We start from the raw sequence: 13,721 nt of genomic DNA, 5'->3' as shown, positions 1-13,721 counted from the left end.
GCACTTGGTGATGTAAGGCTTGGATGCTGATGCTCAGCCATGGAAACCCATTCCATGAAGTTCTCTACGCACTGTTCTTGAGCTAATCTGAAGGCCACATGAAGTTTGGAGGTCTGTAGCTATTGACTCTGCAGAAAGTTGGCGACTTCTGCGCACTGTGTGCCTCAGCATGCGCTGACCCCGCTCTGTGATTTTATGTGGCTTACCACTTCATGGCTGAGTTGCTGTTGTTCCCAATTGCTTCCACTTTGTTATAATACCACTAACAGTTGACCGTGAAATATTCAGTAGTGAGGACATTTCACGAATTGACTTATTGCACAGGTGGCAACCTATCACGGCACCACGCTTGAATTCACTGAGTTCCTGAGAGCAACCCATTCTTACACAAATGTTTGTAGAAGCGTCTGCATGCCTAGGTGCTTGATTTTATACACCTGTGGCCATGGAAGTGATTGGCACACCTGAATTCAATGATTTGGAGGGCGTCCCAATAATTTTGGCTATATATATATATATATATATATAAAACCATTACAGAATCTCAAACCATCCATAGACTTAAAGCAAGACACCACAACACTGTAATACGTGATGTGTGCTACTTTATTTCAAAGTAAACACCTGGAGAGTTGGTTACATAACCATCAAATAACTATGTACTGTTGACAAAAGGAATATCATTTTTCCCATGAAACCATGGCTACGACTCATATGAGAAGATTTAATCTCTGTATGTATTTAATCTCTAAATTACTCCCTTTACTATAATACAGCGCTTCACTAATTACGCCACTTAACTTGAATGAAAGGGCAACCAACATAAAAAAACAAAAAACAAAATCAAATTGCATTGTATCATTCAATTTAGATGCATCCTTGCTCGAACCACTTATATTAATAAATAAATTAATGGCAAACTAAATCACCATTTATAAAAGGAAAATGATAGGGAACTTCATGAATTATTAACAATCTTCAGAAAGAGGTTCTAAATCTCACAATGCTCGCTTTGATACTCCAAGACATTTTCTGCATTCAGAAAACATAGCCATTACAAATTCCCAAGAGAGCAGCCATAGATATTCCTCAGCCTTTGGTAACATTGCATCTGCAAAGCCACAGGACAAAAGTGTTATATAGGTGCCCCATACAGGCCTGATGGTTCCTCCACACACTTTTCGTTGACACTCTGGAGGTGCACCTTCTGTACAGACTCATAATGCATTATAGAACCTGCATGCAAACACATTAGCACTTCTGACACAAGAATGTTCCCTTATCTGACATCAGGATCTGCTGAGGGTGGCCAGAAGTTCCTCTTTGCTCATCTGATAGCGGCTCTTCTTCCACATGTCCCTAAGCTCCTGAAGGATGGTGCCAATCTCTTTACCCGAGGTAATGCCCAGCTTGCGTAGGTCATGCCCATTCACTGGGAAGCGGGGGATGGACCACCTTCTCAGCTCATCTAAAAGTTTATTTTCTCCCTGATACTTCAGAAGCTCCAGAACTTTACTCTGGGACTCTGGCTCTCGAGACTGCAATGGGGAAAAAATGATATATTTACATTGATATATTTACATTTATAATATTTACATATTATTTAAATATGTATATATTTATTGATCAAATAAAAACTATACAATGTGGACGTTTCCACCGAGCGGTACGATTCAGTGCAGTTCAGAACGGTATGCAAATTTAGCCTTTTCCATTGTCAGAAGTTGTGAAAAGTACCCCAATTCAGAACCTTAGCGTACCACTTTTTTGGCACCCTTCCATTGGGGTACCTAGCACAGTAGTCCAGTACTAAAGAGTGGAGCTAGACTCACTGCAGAACGTTGATTGGTTGACGGAGAATCGTCACTTGCGCGTGCTGTGTTTTTGGCTATGTTTTTCCTTGCGGCCTGCAGCCTTGGCTCAAACAAAGCATGTCTTCTTCTTGTGACAACAACAGCCACATGCCGAGAAGCAAAATCTGCTGTATGTCCTCCATTGTTGTGCGAGAATGATGTTGATTGCTACACCACGCCTGTCATAAGTGCACTGTTGCCGGTGGTAACGCAAGCCGGATCAGGGTTTGCGGTCCCGAATCATACTGTACTGTACCGCACCACACCACACCACTCGGTGGAAACGAGCCAGAACACTATTGAACATTATTTTCAGTAACTGAAATAAAAACAAAAAATTAACTAAAATAAATGTAAATCACAAAAAAACAAAATAAAAATATGAAAATAACTGCAAATGACAGCTAATTCAAAATATTATCTATAATAGTATAGCAAACCAACTAATGCATAAAAAAATAAGAAATGGAATATGTAACAGTAAAACACTGAAGTAAGCAGAATATGAAAGTCACTGGGCCTTTTCGAGAAAGTACAATTTTGTGTGTTCACACTTGTAGTTCGGTTCACTTGGTTTGTTTGGTCTGGACCAAAAAAAAAAACCCATTTAGTCCTGGTCCGCACCAAGGTCTAAACCGAAGTTCATGTTTTGATACATTTTATACATTCGGTTAGTTTTGGTTTGGTTTCACATTGCAATTATGCGAGGGCACTAAAGAACTTTACATGACACACTTACGTCCACTCGTCATCTATGTGGGCTGCATCTGGACATTGATTGTTTTGTAAACGGACGTGCATCTGACGTCTTGTCTTTGACAAGAATGAATGAACGGGCGCATATCGTTGCCACTATTGAACAGTGCGCATTGCTTGACTATTTTCTTTTCGTTATGTTCAAAAGTGGACATTTCAAGCTTTATATAAACATCTTTCTCATGTTTGTGAGACAAGTAGCCTGCTGAGTTTCGGTTTATTTGAGACGCGCTCCAGCATCATGTGCAAAGCATGTGATCGCTCCCGCGATTATTGTCTGCTATAGACTATTTGCTTCTTATTTATTAAATCCAGGCAATTATCTGATTAAACGTTGATTAAAATTAAGATACAATTTATACAAAACGAAATTCACATTAAAGAAAGGCTTTCTAAGCAAAATCATACAAAATTTCTTTCAAAATCATTTGTGACCTTCTGTCTTCTGACATATTGCACATCTTTTCACTTTTCATAATCAACGTAGCCTAGATGAAATTTAAAAATAACATTAAAATATTAATTAAATATTAAAAACATAAACAGGAACTTCCTGCAAATGGTCAGAAAGTCCGAGCCATACAGAAAATGCTTTCACACTAGAAACGAACCGAACCTTTGTTCAGTTTGATCCGGACCGAGACTACCTCTTTTCGTCGGACCAAATTTGGAGGTTTACACATGTTGTACAGTTAATCTGAGCCGTGCATTAATTTAAGTGATCACAGATATTATGGGAATGGCTTGATGCAGCGCAAGAGATGCAGATAATTTGATCTTGACCCTTAAGAAACTTTAATACTGTCACGTTACAAATCTGCTCCAAATTGAATTAAAAATTAAATTACAACATTGAAATAAAAATGTAAAGGGTGTACAAATACTGTATAAAATCGTTAAAAAAAACAAAAAACATTTATCATTTATCTATTATAACTTTTATTTTGGTTTGGTGGTTTGGCTGTTTCCTTATAAAGGCCCAGAAATTCGGGGGGGTTTTATTGTATAATTTGTCAAGTTTTTTGCCAGGTGGCTTTTTTAATTATATGATGTCATTACGTTGCTGTCTTGACGCCAGCCAATCGCTGCATTGCTGATCGTGGTTTCGAGTATCGATGCATCTGCCCTCTTCAGGGAAAACAAGAACACGCAGTGATCTTAGATCATTTAATCCAGATATTTTAATCCAATCCGCAAATTCGTTTGAAGAACCAAATTAGCCAGAGATCAGTTATCACGACTAAAAGATCTGGGATCTGTCAAATCATCTCAGATGTATTAAGCGATGTACGAAGAACGGGCCCCTGCTCCGGACTAAACAAATCAAGTGAACCAAACTAAAACTGTGAACACACCCTAAATGAATTAAATCAATGTAGAGCAACTGATTGTAGTAAACATTAGAGGGGGAGCACAGGGAGGAAATGTACATACATCAATTATGAAATCTGTGTATGATTTCATGCTGTCATGCTGATCCTGTCCCTTAACAAGATCTCGTCTGTATTTGACCAGGAAGAGGCCCAGGTTTTTCTCTTCTCTGGACAGCTTCAGCCGCAAATCCAGTTTATCCACATCCTCCTGGCTTCGGAACAGAGCAGCCAGGATAGTCATGGGTTTAGGAGAGATGCCGTGAGCCCTCTGCCAGACCTGCTTCATCTCTCCAACATTGCCATCTGCTGGAAGACCTGCAGGGAAACACACAGTAAGCCAGAATATTTGCAAAAAATAATTGAAGATATTTATATATAATAGCACATACACATAAACACACCTATTAAAATATAATAAAATATAAAACAGGGAGTCTAGAGATATAAACAAGATACATGTAAGACTTAAGACCTTTTTAATACCAATTTATATTAAATAAGACCAAACCTGTAATGGAATTACACATTATATTACATACAATGTATTAAATGTGCTTAATGTAAAAAGAAAACAAAATATCATCGCTGTCATAAATACTATTTATTATAATGATATCCAGTGACTTTTTCATATCAGCAAACAAAATCCTATACAAAAAATCCCCACTGATCTGATCACAGCGGGCCATTGGGTGGAGATTGATGTCCAGCTCCCACTAATAATAATATAATAATAATAATAATAATAATAATAATTAATTTGTTACATTTATATAGCTCTTTTCTAGGCATTCAAAGCGCTTTATATAGAAGGGGGGGAATCTCCTCAACCACCACCAATGTGCAGAATCCACCTGGATGATGCGACGGCAGCCAAATTGCGGCAGAACGCCCACCACACACCAGCTTATTGGTGGAGAGGAAACAGATGATGAAGCCAATCGTATATATGTATGGGGATGATTAGGAGGCCATGATGGACAGGGGCCAATGGGCAAATTTGGCCAGGATGCCAGGGTTACACCCCTACTCTTTATCGAAGGACATCCTGGGATTTTTAATGACCACAGAGAGTCAGGACCTCGGTTTAACGTCTCATCCGAAGGACGGATGCACTTGCTGGATTTAATGGGTGGAGCTAGATGGTCCAACCACACCCTAACAAGCTCCAAGCCCCACCCATTACGTCCAGAGAGAGGGGGACGTCATTTGGCTCAGAAGCATCAGTAATGAAACAAGTGAAGTCTTTTTAAGTCATTGAACCATTCACTTCTTAAAAATAATACGAAGAATTCATTTTTAAAGGATTAGTTCACTTTTAAATAAACTTTTGCTGATAATTTACTCACCCCCATGTCATCCAAGATGTCCATGTCTTTCTTTCTGCAGTCGAAAAGAAATTAAGGTTTTGGTTGTAAACAGTCCAGGGTTTTTCTCCATATAATGGACTTCAATGGGCTCCAAACGGTTCAAGGTCCAAATGACAGTTTCAGTACAGCTTCAAAGGGCTTTAAACGATACCAGACGGTGAATAAGGGTCTTATCTAGCAAAACGATCAGTTTCTGCGAGAAACCGAGCAGTATTTATGCTATTATTTTACCTCTTTTTAGACGAGCATGATCATCTCTGAGCTCAGCCATAACTTCCGACAAGTGAGGTCAAATTAGATCGTGGTCATAGATGTATACGTAGATGCCTCATTAGCGACTGCACGGATCAGTAGAATGAGGTATCTACTATCGATATATCTATGACCACGATCTAATTTGACCTCACTTGCCGGAAGTTATGGCTGAGCTCAGAGATGATCACGCTCGTCTGAAAAGAGGTAAAATAATAGCATAAATACTGTTCGGTTTCTCGCAGAAACTGATCGTTTCGCTAGATAAGACCCTTATTCATCGTCTGGTATCGTTTAAAGCCCTTTGAAGCTGTACTGAAACTGTCATTTGGACCTTGAACCGTTTGGCGCCCATTGAAGTCCATTATATGGAGAAAAACCCTGGACTGTTTTCATCCAAAACCTTAATTTCTTTTCGACTGCAGAAAGAAAGACATGGACATCTTGGATGACATGGGGGTGAGTAAATTATCAGCAAAAGTTTATTTAAAAGTGAACTAATCCTTTAAATAGACTACAGATATTAACATTCTGTCAGAACCTCTAGTAAATTACATATTTTCTTTAGTTGTCTATTCAGAGTCATGGATGGATGGGTGATCTTAATACGTTTAGAGTTTTCAGCCACAGTTCCTAACAAATATCTCTTGTATTTCTTAGTTTCTCACCTGTGTACTTGGCTAGGCCTAACTCATAGACAAGGTCCAGCAGGTGACCAGCATGGTTTCCAACCAGCATCTTCTTCAGCTCCACCCAGATCCTCTCACCTGAGATAACAGCCAATCCTTTGGCATTCTCTCTTATTGCCTCCAGAGTCTCAGGTTCATGTTGCCCAGGCTCAGCTGCCACCCGCCCATAGAATCTACAGAGCAATCAGACTAAAGATTTAAAGATCAATTCTATCATAATCAAAGTCTAGCATCATTTATTCACCTTCACATGTCAAGATACTGTAATAGCAAATAATCACCTGAAATATCTCAAAATTCGAAGGTAGTCCTCTTGGATCCGTAGTGAGGCACTGCCGACAAACCTTACTTTCTTGTTCTTGAGGTCCTCATATCCTTGGAAATAATCATACAGAGTCCCATCCAGCCCTGTAAAAACACAATAAATGTTAATGATTCCAAATCATATTAATGAGAAATTCATTCAGGTGAAATATCTTGTTAGGCACTCCTGTATTACCAAGAAACATGGAGTTGATGGTGAGATCTCTGCGCTCTGCATCCTTCTGCCAGTCAGTGGTAAACTCCACCTCTGCGTGCCGCCCATCGGTCTGCACATCCACTCGCAAAGTGGTCACTTCAAAGTTCTCATTATGAAGCTAAAAAGTTAAAGTTGCCATGTTTCAGTTTGTAGTCATAACATTAACATTATGAGGAAAATTCTCACGAACCAAACCCACTGCAGAAGTTTAACAAATGGGAATAAAAATGTTTTGAGGAAAGTCAATATAAAATTCTTCACATTACCCTGGCAGTAATGGTCCCATGTTTCTCTCCTTTATTGTTTATCATCCTGACTCCTGCTGTCTGGAACATGCTCTTCATTTCCTCTGGCGTGGCTGTGGTGGCAAAATCTACATCATCAGGCCGGTTTCCTGACAGAAGGTCCCGCACTGCCCCTCCTGCAATCCTCAGCTCAAACTGGTTCTTTTCAAATATTTCTATACATCATAATAAATACAATGCTTTATGGACATGTTCCTTGGTAGTACAAAGTAAATAGCATTGTACATTAAAATGGTAATCATTCAAAAGTTTGGATTTGATGCCTGACCGAATGTACCTTATAACATGTCAAATAGTTTTGTTTTGATGACTTTACTATTATTCTAAAATGTGAAAATACTATTAGCAGAGAATAAGTAGGTGTGTCCAAACTTCTCACTGGTACTGTTTATCAAAGTGAGGTAACTGTAAAGTGGGGATACTCACTGTACCACCACTGCATTTTTTTTAAAGGGTGATGATGGCAAAAAATAAAATGAGCTTACCAGCAAGGCCAACCAGTCCGTCGGTAAATAAAGACTCGAACTCTTTAGTTTTCAGTTGCATTGTGATTAATGATCTGTGACTCCACGTGAGATAAACTCGATTGATAAACCTGGGGCTAAGAAATAATTTAGCCCACATTGGTGAACCTAAAGACAACAAAGTCAGTGTCTGTAAATTTCACATGACATACAATTAATGCTGAATCGTAAATACGTACAAATGTTACATTATTTAAAAGCTTATGAAAAGCAAGTGATTCTTCCAGGTTAGTTCCCAAAGTGATGAGCACGTAACGTGAAATTACCAATGATTAAAAACACAGTGCTGTTTAATTGGAATTACTAAAAGGAGCAATACATGTAACATAAACTACTTCATATTTATTCACCTGAGGAAAATAAAATGCTATTTTAGCCCCTCGGTAGTTTCACTCACGCCGTGAGCAGCCATGACAGATATTCGCAGGGGGGCGTGGCCAGGCTACACTGTGTTTCCGGGATAGATACGTAATGACACTAACAACCAATGAAAATGGTTTATTTGCTTTTTTTTCATGCTCCCGTCCAACATGCTGCGTTTAGTAATATAAAATACTTTGGATGTTTTAATAAATTAACGTTAATTAATGTTTATCAGTCAAGTCCTACGTTTACCACAATTTTTTTATTTAAACTTTTTTTATTTTTATTATTATTGAATATATATAAAGATTACAGGGGATACATATATCACAAAGATCACTAAGAGAGCGAGATAAAACGAAGCAAGGCACTAAAATGCATTTTAAGATACAATAAACAGGGACAGTCTACTAAAATAATATAATAATACTTTTTTTGAAGGAATACTAAAAGCTGTCACCTTCAGGAGATTACAGGATGTAACACTTATTATGAAACCATGTTTTCATCAATGGAGCCGATTTAGTGGATTCTTATTACACTATGAACAGAGAGAGTCTTAAAATCAATACACCACAAATTCTTATCTTGTGCTCACTCATGGTGGCTTCTCGGTTTATTACGAATCGGACATGTCCGAAACAAACGGTTCATGGTTCAAAGGAATCGCTTGGAATCAGACGTTCACATCGTTTTGTGAAACGGTTCAAAACTTTCATTTAAAAGATCCGACTCAGAGAATTGTTCGTTCGCGAATTGAACAGGTTACAAGTTAATTAAATCAGGCAGTAACCCGTGAACTGTATGCAAGGAGCATGACAGTAAAACCTGTCTGATTGCATCAAGACCTAAAGGTTCAAACATGATGGTTTGTTTACAATTTAAGTAACCGCCCATTTAAAGCCAACGCGCATCTCGAGAGTGAGGAAGTACATAAGCAGTGAGCAGCTGCCACTATATCCGGCTAGTCTGTTTTAATGGCTAAAGTGGAGATCGCCCCTTTGAGAGGCTGGGATGATTTCTATCCAGGCTCGGAGCGCTTCGCCAAACCAGACACGCGAGATTTGGCAAAATGGAACAACAGAGTGGTCAGCAACCTCCTGTATTATCAAACAAACTATCTGGTGGTGGCAATCATTGTATTCATGTTTGTAGGGTAAGTCCAGTAGTCTTGTTGGTTAATTTGACCATGCATGCACAATATGGGATGTAACTGTAAACAAAATATTCAAATAGAATTTCTAACATGTCTAGGACACGTCAACACAAACATCCTATTAGAGAAAGTATCGCGAGAAGTAATATCGACTGTTAAAACTGTAACTAATGTTCTTATCAAATCAACGTTAAATTCTTTTTAAAACTGGAAGCTAGTCTGCTTTTTGTTTGGATACCATCTTGGAGTACACTGTAAAATAATATGCTACATTAAAATTGCCATTTTCAGTAGGCTACCTTGAAATTATCATTCGATACCATCATTATATCTTGGTACACTTCTGTACTTTTTGTAAGGATATTTCATGTTGTGCTGAAAAAAATAAGCTACGATAAACTCCCCCCCCCCCCCCTGTCCAAATTAGAACATGAAGTCATTTCTTCCTAAATATAGTTGGTGGACACACATAGTTGTGTCGGTATGTGGACAGCTGTGTTTGTAAGATGAATACCACTGTAATGTCTGAGAGATTATGGTTTGGCTCTAACATTATAGCTAGTTGCTAAGACTGAACAATATTTAAGGGTGTAATCACAATATGAGCATGAGCAAAGAGCACGAGGGCAGTATTTAGTAATATACTCATTTCACAGTCATAAATTGCATGTCTATTTTCACATGTTAACGTAATTTACATAACTGTCAGGTTTATTAATTGTTTTATTCATTTTGAGACCAACATGGAAAATGCCTCCTTTTGTCAGCCATATTAGGTGTTTACACTTTATAGGCAGTAGGTGTCACCACTGACATATGTTTGTATTCTCACAAGGCTAGAAGGCAGAACAAATTAAACTGAGCTTTTGTGATAACTTAGCGAATGTGTAATGCTTATTTTTAAGATGACATTGAAGCATTAGTTAAAAAAAAAAAAAAAAGTTTCAGACACAACTGAACTGTAGCATAATCACCATAATTTTGGCCTCAATAACATCCTGTCACCATTCAATCCTCTGTCCACAGGTTGATGAACCCTGTGAGCATGTTCACGGGTGCAGCAGTGGTCACTTCTGTCTTCATTGGCTCTGTATGGGCAGGGGAGAACAAGGCAATCATCAAAAATTTCAAGAAGGAGAACCCTACCTTGTTTGTTTTCCTGGTGATGGTCGTGAGCTACTTCCTCATGTCACTCTTCGGTGGAGTTATGGTATTCCTGCTTGGAATCAAGCTGCCACTTCTGTGTAAGTTTCTCAAGAAATTTCGTTTATCATAGATCTTTTGCTAGCTAAAATTAAAGGAGGAAAAAAAAAACATTCTATGGAAATGAGATGGAATGCAATAAGGCTGCATGTCTTGAAAAGAAAAATGCACAACATAGCAGTTTATTAAAGGCACAATATGTAATTTTCACCTTTTCAAAACAAAGGCGTAGCTTGATGATTTCGCGGAATCATGGGAGTTGTCTTCACCTCTACATCCGGTGGAAAGAAATCCGATGAGACTCAGGCAGAAATCATATTCATGGATGAGCTAATGTATTAAAAATGAATAACGTTACTGTAGTATGAGCAGGGTGGGGCTGAAAGCCATTGGAGCGGAACGAGGCCGCTGGAGCGATTGCTAATGAGAATAGGGATGTCACGATACCAAAATTCCAGTAGTCGGTACAAATACCATAAGTTTCACGGCTCTCGGTACCAATTTCGGTACCATAGCAAAAAGTTTATTTTATTTTATTTTTTTATTTAACTATTTGATTTTTTTTTTAAATTTTAATTAAATTCAATGAGTTTATTATTTGATAATCATTATAAGTAAATAATACATATAAATATTTGAAGGCTACATGCTGTTTAAAAGTAAACATTGTTCCTAAAATAGATCAAGTGAAAATTAGCAACCCTCTAAGCACACCTAATAATAGTAATAATAATAATAATAATAATAATTATTATTATTATTATTAGTAGTAGTAGTAGTAGTAGTAGTATTATTACATTGAGACGTCGCTAAATCTACTGTACAACAGTAGCCCAATATATTTCTGTCAAGTTAAACCGAACTTAGTTTTCTCAAATTAAACGTAAATGCTCATGAAGTGACTCTCAGATCGGCTCTGGAGATGAAGTTTGTCCTCATATAGTGACACGGCAGAGGCTAAAAACACAGCGAGTGTCACGCGTTCGTAGGTCTGTCGCGATAGTCAATAAATCAATTAATCGCACAATAAAAAGAGCTCTAATTTTTCCGGCCGCGATAATTTCCAGCGTCCGTTTTTATATCCATTTTTGCCGAGCGTTACATTATATGATCACGCTCTTATACATGAAAATGCTTAAGCGCGACAAGACACAAGAGAATGCGCTGTATGTCAATGTCCGGTCTGTGTGGCTGCATCTCATGTCAGCTAATCGAGGGACACTCTGACACACACACACACACACACTCGACGCACAGACAGACTCGAGTCAGTCTCCGGCTCACATCGAGTTCTCTTTTGCTCATGAACAAACAATAACAACAACACAGAGAATTTTGAGTATTCTCATATTAGGAGTCTTAAATTAATTAAATAACGTCTTAAATGAACTTAAAGAATTGTGAGGAAATGAGATGCGCGGGACAGCGCGTGAGATCCGCGTCATGTTCGGCAGCGGCTGTTCTTAAAGTGACTGTCATTAATGTTCATCAAAGAACAAAGGTAACAGAGACAATTTTAGCTTTAATGATGATTAATCTATATTTCATTTATTATTTATGCAGTTAAGAAAGGTGTTTGATAACTATTACATTTCTGTATATGTTTAAGTTCTTTTTTAAAGCCTAATGTTGAAATTGGTCGCTTTCAGTTATACTGTAATATAACGTCATTAATGTTTCATAGAGACTTTAGTATCCACTTTAGACTTTAGTATTTTGTGTCCAGCAAAATTTGTTATCGTGACAGGCCTACGTGTGCGTGCTTGAGCTGCAAATGAAACCGTGCGTCTGCTCCATTCATTCACGCATAACATGTAGGATTCAAATTTAAATAGTATTTTGCAGTTTTATATTAACAGACACTAGTATATATTCAGCTAGACGGCTACAGTCTGGAGCCCTGCACTTAGATAAACACGGAAGTGACTGAAAGCAGCTGCCTATTAGTGGGTACTGAATATACTCTGTACTACAGAAATGCTGGTATCGTCACATTTTTAAAATTTCAGTAATGACTTGGTACCGAAGTCCTGGTACTTCTAACATCCCTAAACGAGAGACAAGCGTGCCACGCGGCTCGAGAGCAGTGGAGCTTTTATTATGAACACTTCCGCTTCTTCCGCTCATGCGTATGTGGGGTAATGCAGCACTTTTTTCTCATATTAGATACATTTGAGTGTGTTGAAAGTTATGTTATAATGGAAATCAAGGGTAACGTGATGTCATTGATAAGCGACGCACAGTCTTGGAAACATTTGGGATAATGCAAGTGCGCAAAATATATACAATGTTCTAGTCTTTTTTTTATATTTTAATCCAAAAATCTTACACATTGTGCCTTTTAAATACAGTCATGTCATTTAAAATTCTAAAGTGCTTTGTAATTTTGCGTTTCAGTGATCTTTGCACATGCATCGCTTCGCCTACGGAACATGAAAAACAAACTGGAGAATAAGATGGAGAGCGCCGGACTCAAGAAATCACCCATGGGGATCATACTTGAAGCTCTGGGTCAACAAGAAGAGAACTTCAGTAAATTTCAAGACATTCTGGAGAGCAAACTAAAGGATGAACTCCGTCAATAATGCCTTTCTGAGGTTCTCACCAATGCATGAAGGAACTGCTTTGAGCTGGCACAAATTGTGAAATCCAATCTTTTTTTTTTCCCTGTGTTTTTCTGGAAAATAATTAACAAATTGTATTGAAAAAAAGAGTGTTTTATATTGGTTCTGTTTACATCTCAGGTCAAATGTAAGAGGATGCTATTCAAAATGTCTTTCAAAGATCTTTTTTTTCTTTCTCTGCCCTGTTGTCATACGTGCTTATTGAAAGTGTTAGTATTCTTTTCTTTCAAAATACATCCATTCTTACATTAAGAAAATTTAAAGTATAACATAAGATGTCTTTGGGTTTATAAGATTATCAAATTATCCTGCAGTGTGATAATGATAACTGGAATTCTATGAAAGACTGCATGGTCTGGAAAAGGAAAAGTAATGGCAACTGGAAACTTCCTATAATGAGCTATAATACTTTGTTGAATCTCTTCTGTTTGTTGTTGATGTGAACTTTATTGAACATTGATGGATATTATCATGCAGCTTCGTTGTAAAAGCAGTTAGACAATTAAGTCCTGCATTACAATGATTTTACCATAGTAGAGGGGGTTTTAGACACTCCGTTTTTTGCATCATGCCTAAGATCATCCCTTACTTTGGGTAAATTTGTGTCATGCACAGCCTTTCATGGCTCAGTGTTTTGTTGTCACCTATTAGGTAAAATATGTCATAGGTAAGTCGTATGATGCTATACTCCTAAATCTATGCAAAAAGTGTTAATAAAGTCACAATTTGGTAC

The 13,721-nt window shown here is 37.8% G+C and overlaps 2 protein-coding genes across 4 annotated transcripts; one reads left to right on the top strand and one right to left on the bottom strand.

The window, feature by feature from the left end:
- Positions 1 to 557: 557 nt before the first annotated feature.
- Positions 558 to 8,866, bottom strand: trnt1 (tRNA nucleotidyl transferase, CCA-adding, 1). 2 transcript variants are annotated; one of them, XM_079841760.1, is made up of 8 exons: positions 8,466 to 8,866; positions 7,604 to 7,750; positions 7,080 to 7,273; positions 6,793 to 6,931; positions 6,575 to 6,701; positions 6,273 to 6,466; positions 4,044 to 4,297; positions 558 to 1,538 (listed from the first exon to the last, which is right to left on the bottom strand). In XM_079841760.1, the coding sequence occupies exons 2-8, from the start codon at positions 7,740 to 7,742 to the stop codon at positions 1,290 to 1,292; spliced, it is 1,296 nt and encodes a 431-aa protein (XP_079697886.1). In that variant the 5' UTR covers positions 7,743 to 7,750; positions 8,466 to 8,866; the 3' UTR covers positions 558 to 1,289. The 2 variants fall into 2 exon arrangements, with proteins under 2 accessions (XP_079697886.1, XP_079697885.1); XM_079841759.1 differs by lacking the exon at positions 8,466 to 8,866 and adding an exon at positions 7,993 to 8,089.
- On the top strand, positions 8,724 to 13,721 carry arl6ip5a (ADP-ribosylation factor-like 6 interacting protein 5a). Of its 2 annotated transcripts, none has more exons than XM_079841761.1 (3): positions 8,724 to 9,161; positions 10,188 to 10,405; positions 12,762 to 13,721. In XM_079841761.1, exons 1-3 carry the CDS (start codon positions 8,983 to 8,985, stop codon positions 12,947 to 12,949), a joined length of 585 nt encoding a protein of 194 aa, XP_079697887.1. In that variant the 5' UTR covers positions 8,724 to 8,982; the 3' UTR covers positions 12,950 to 13,721. The 2 variants fall into 2 exon arrangements, with proteins under 2 accessions (XP_079697887.1, XP_079697888.1); XM_079841762.1 differs by having other exon boundaries at positions 8,923 to 9,093.

Source organism: Gobio gobio, assembly GCF_949357685.1.
Source record: "Gobio gobio genome assembly, chromosome: 17".
NCBI lineage: Eukaryota > Metazoa > Chordata > Actinopteri > Cypriniformes > Gobionidae > Gobio > Gobio gobio.
The sequence above is the reverse complement of the archived record's forward strand: the minus strand, read 5'-3'. Positions and strand labels throughout refer to the sequence as shown.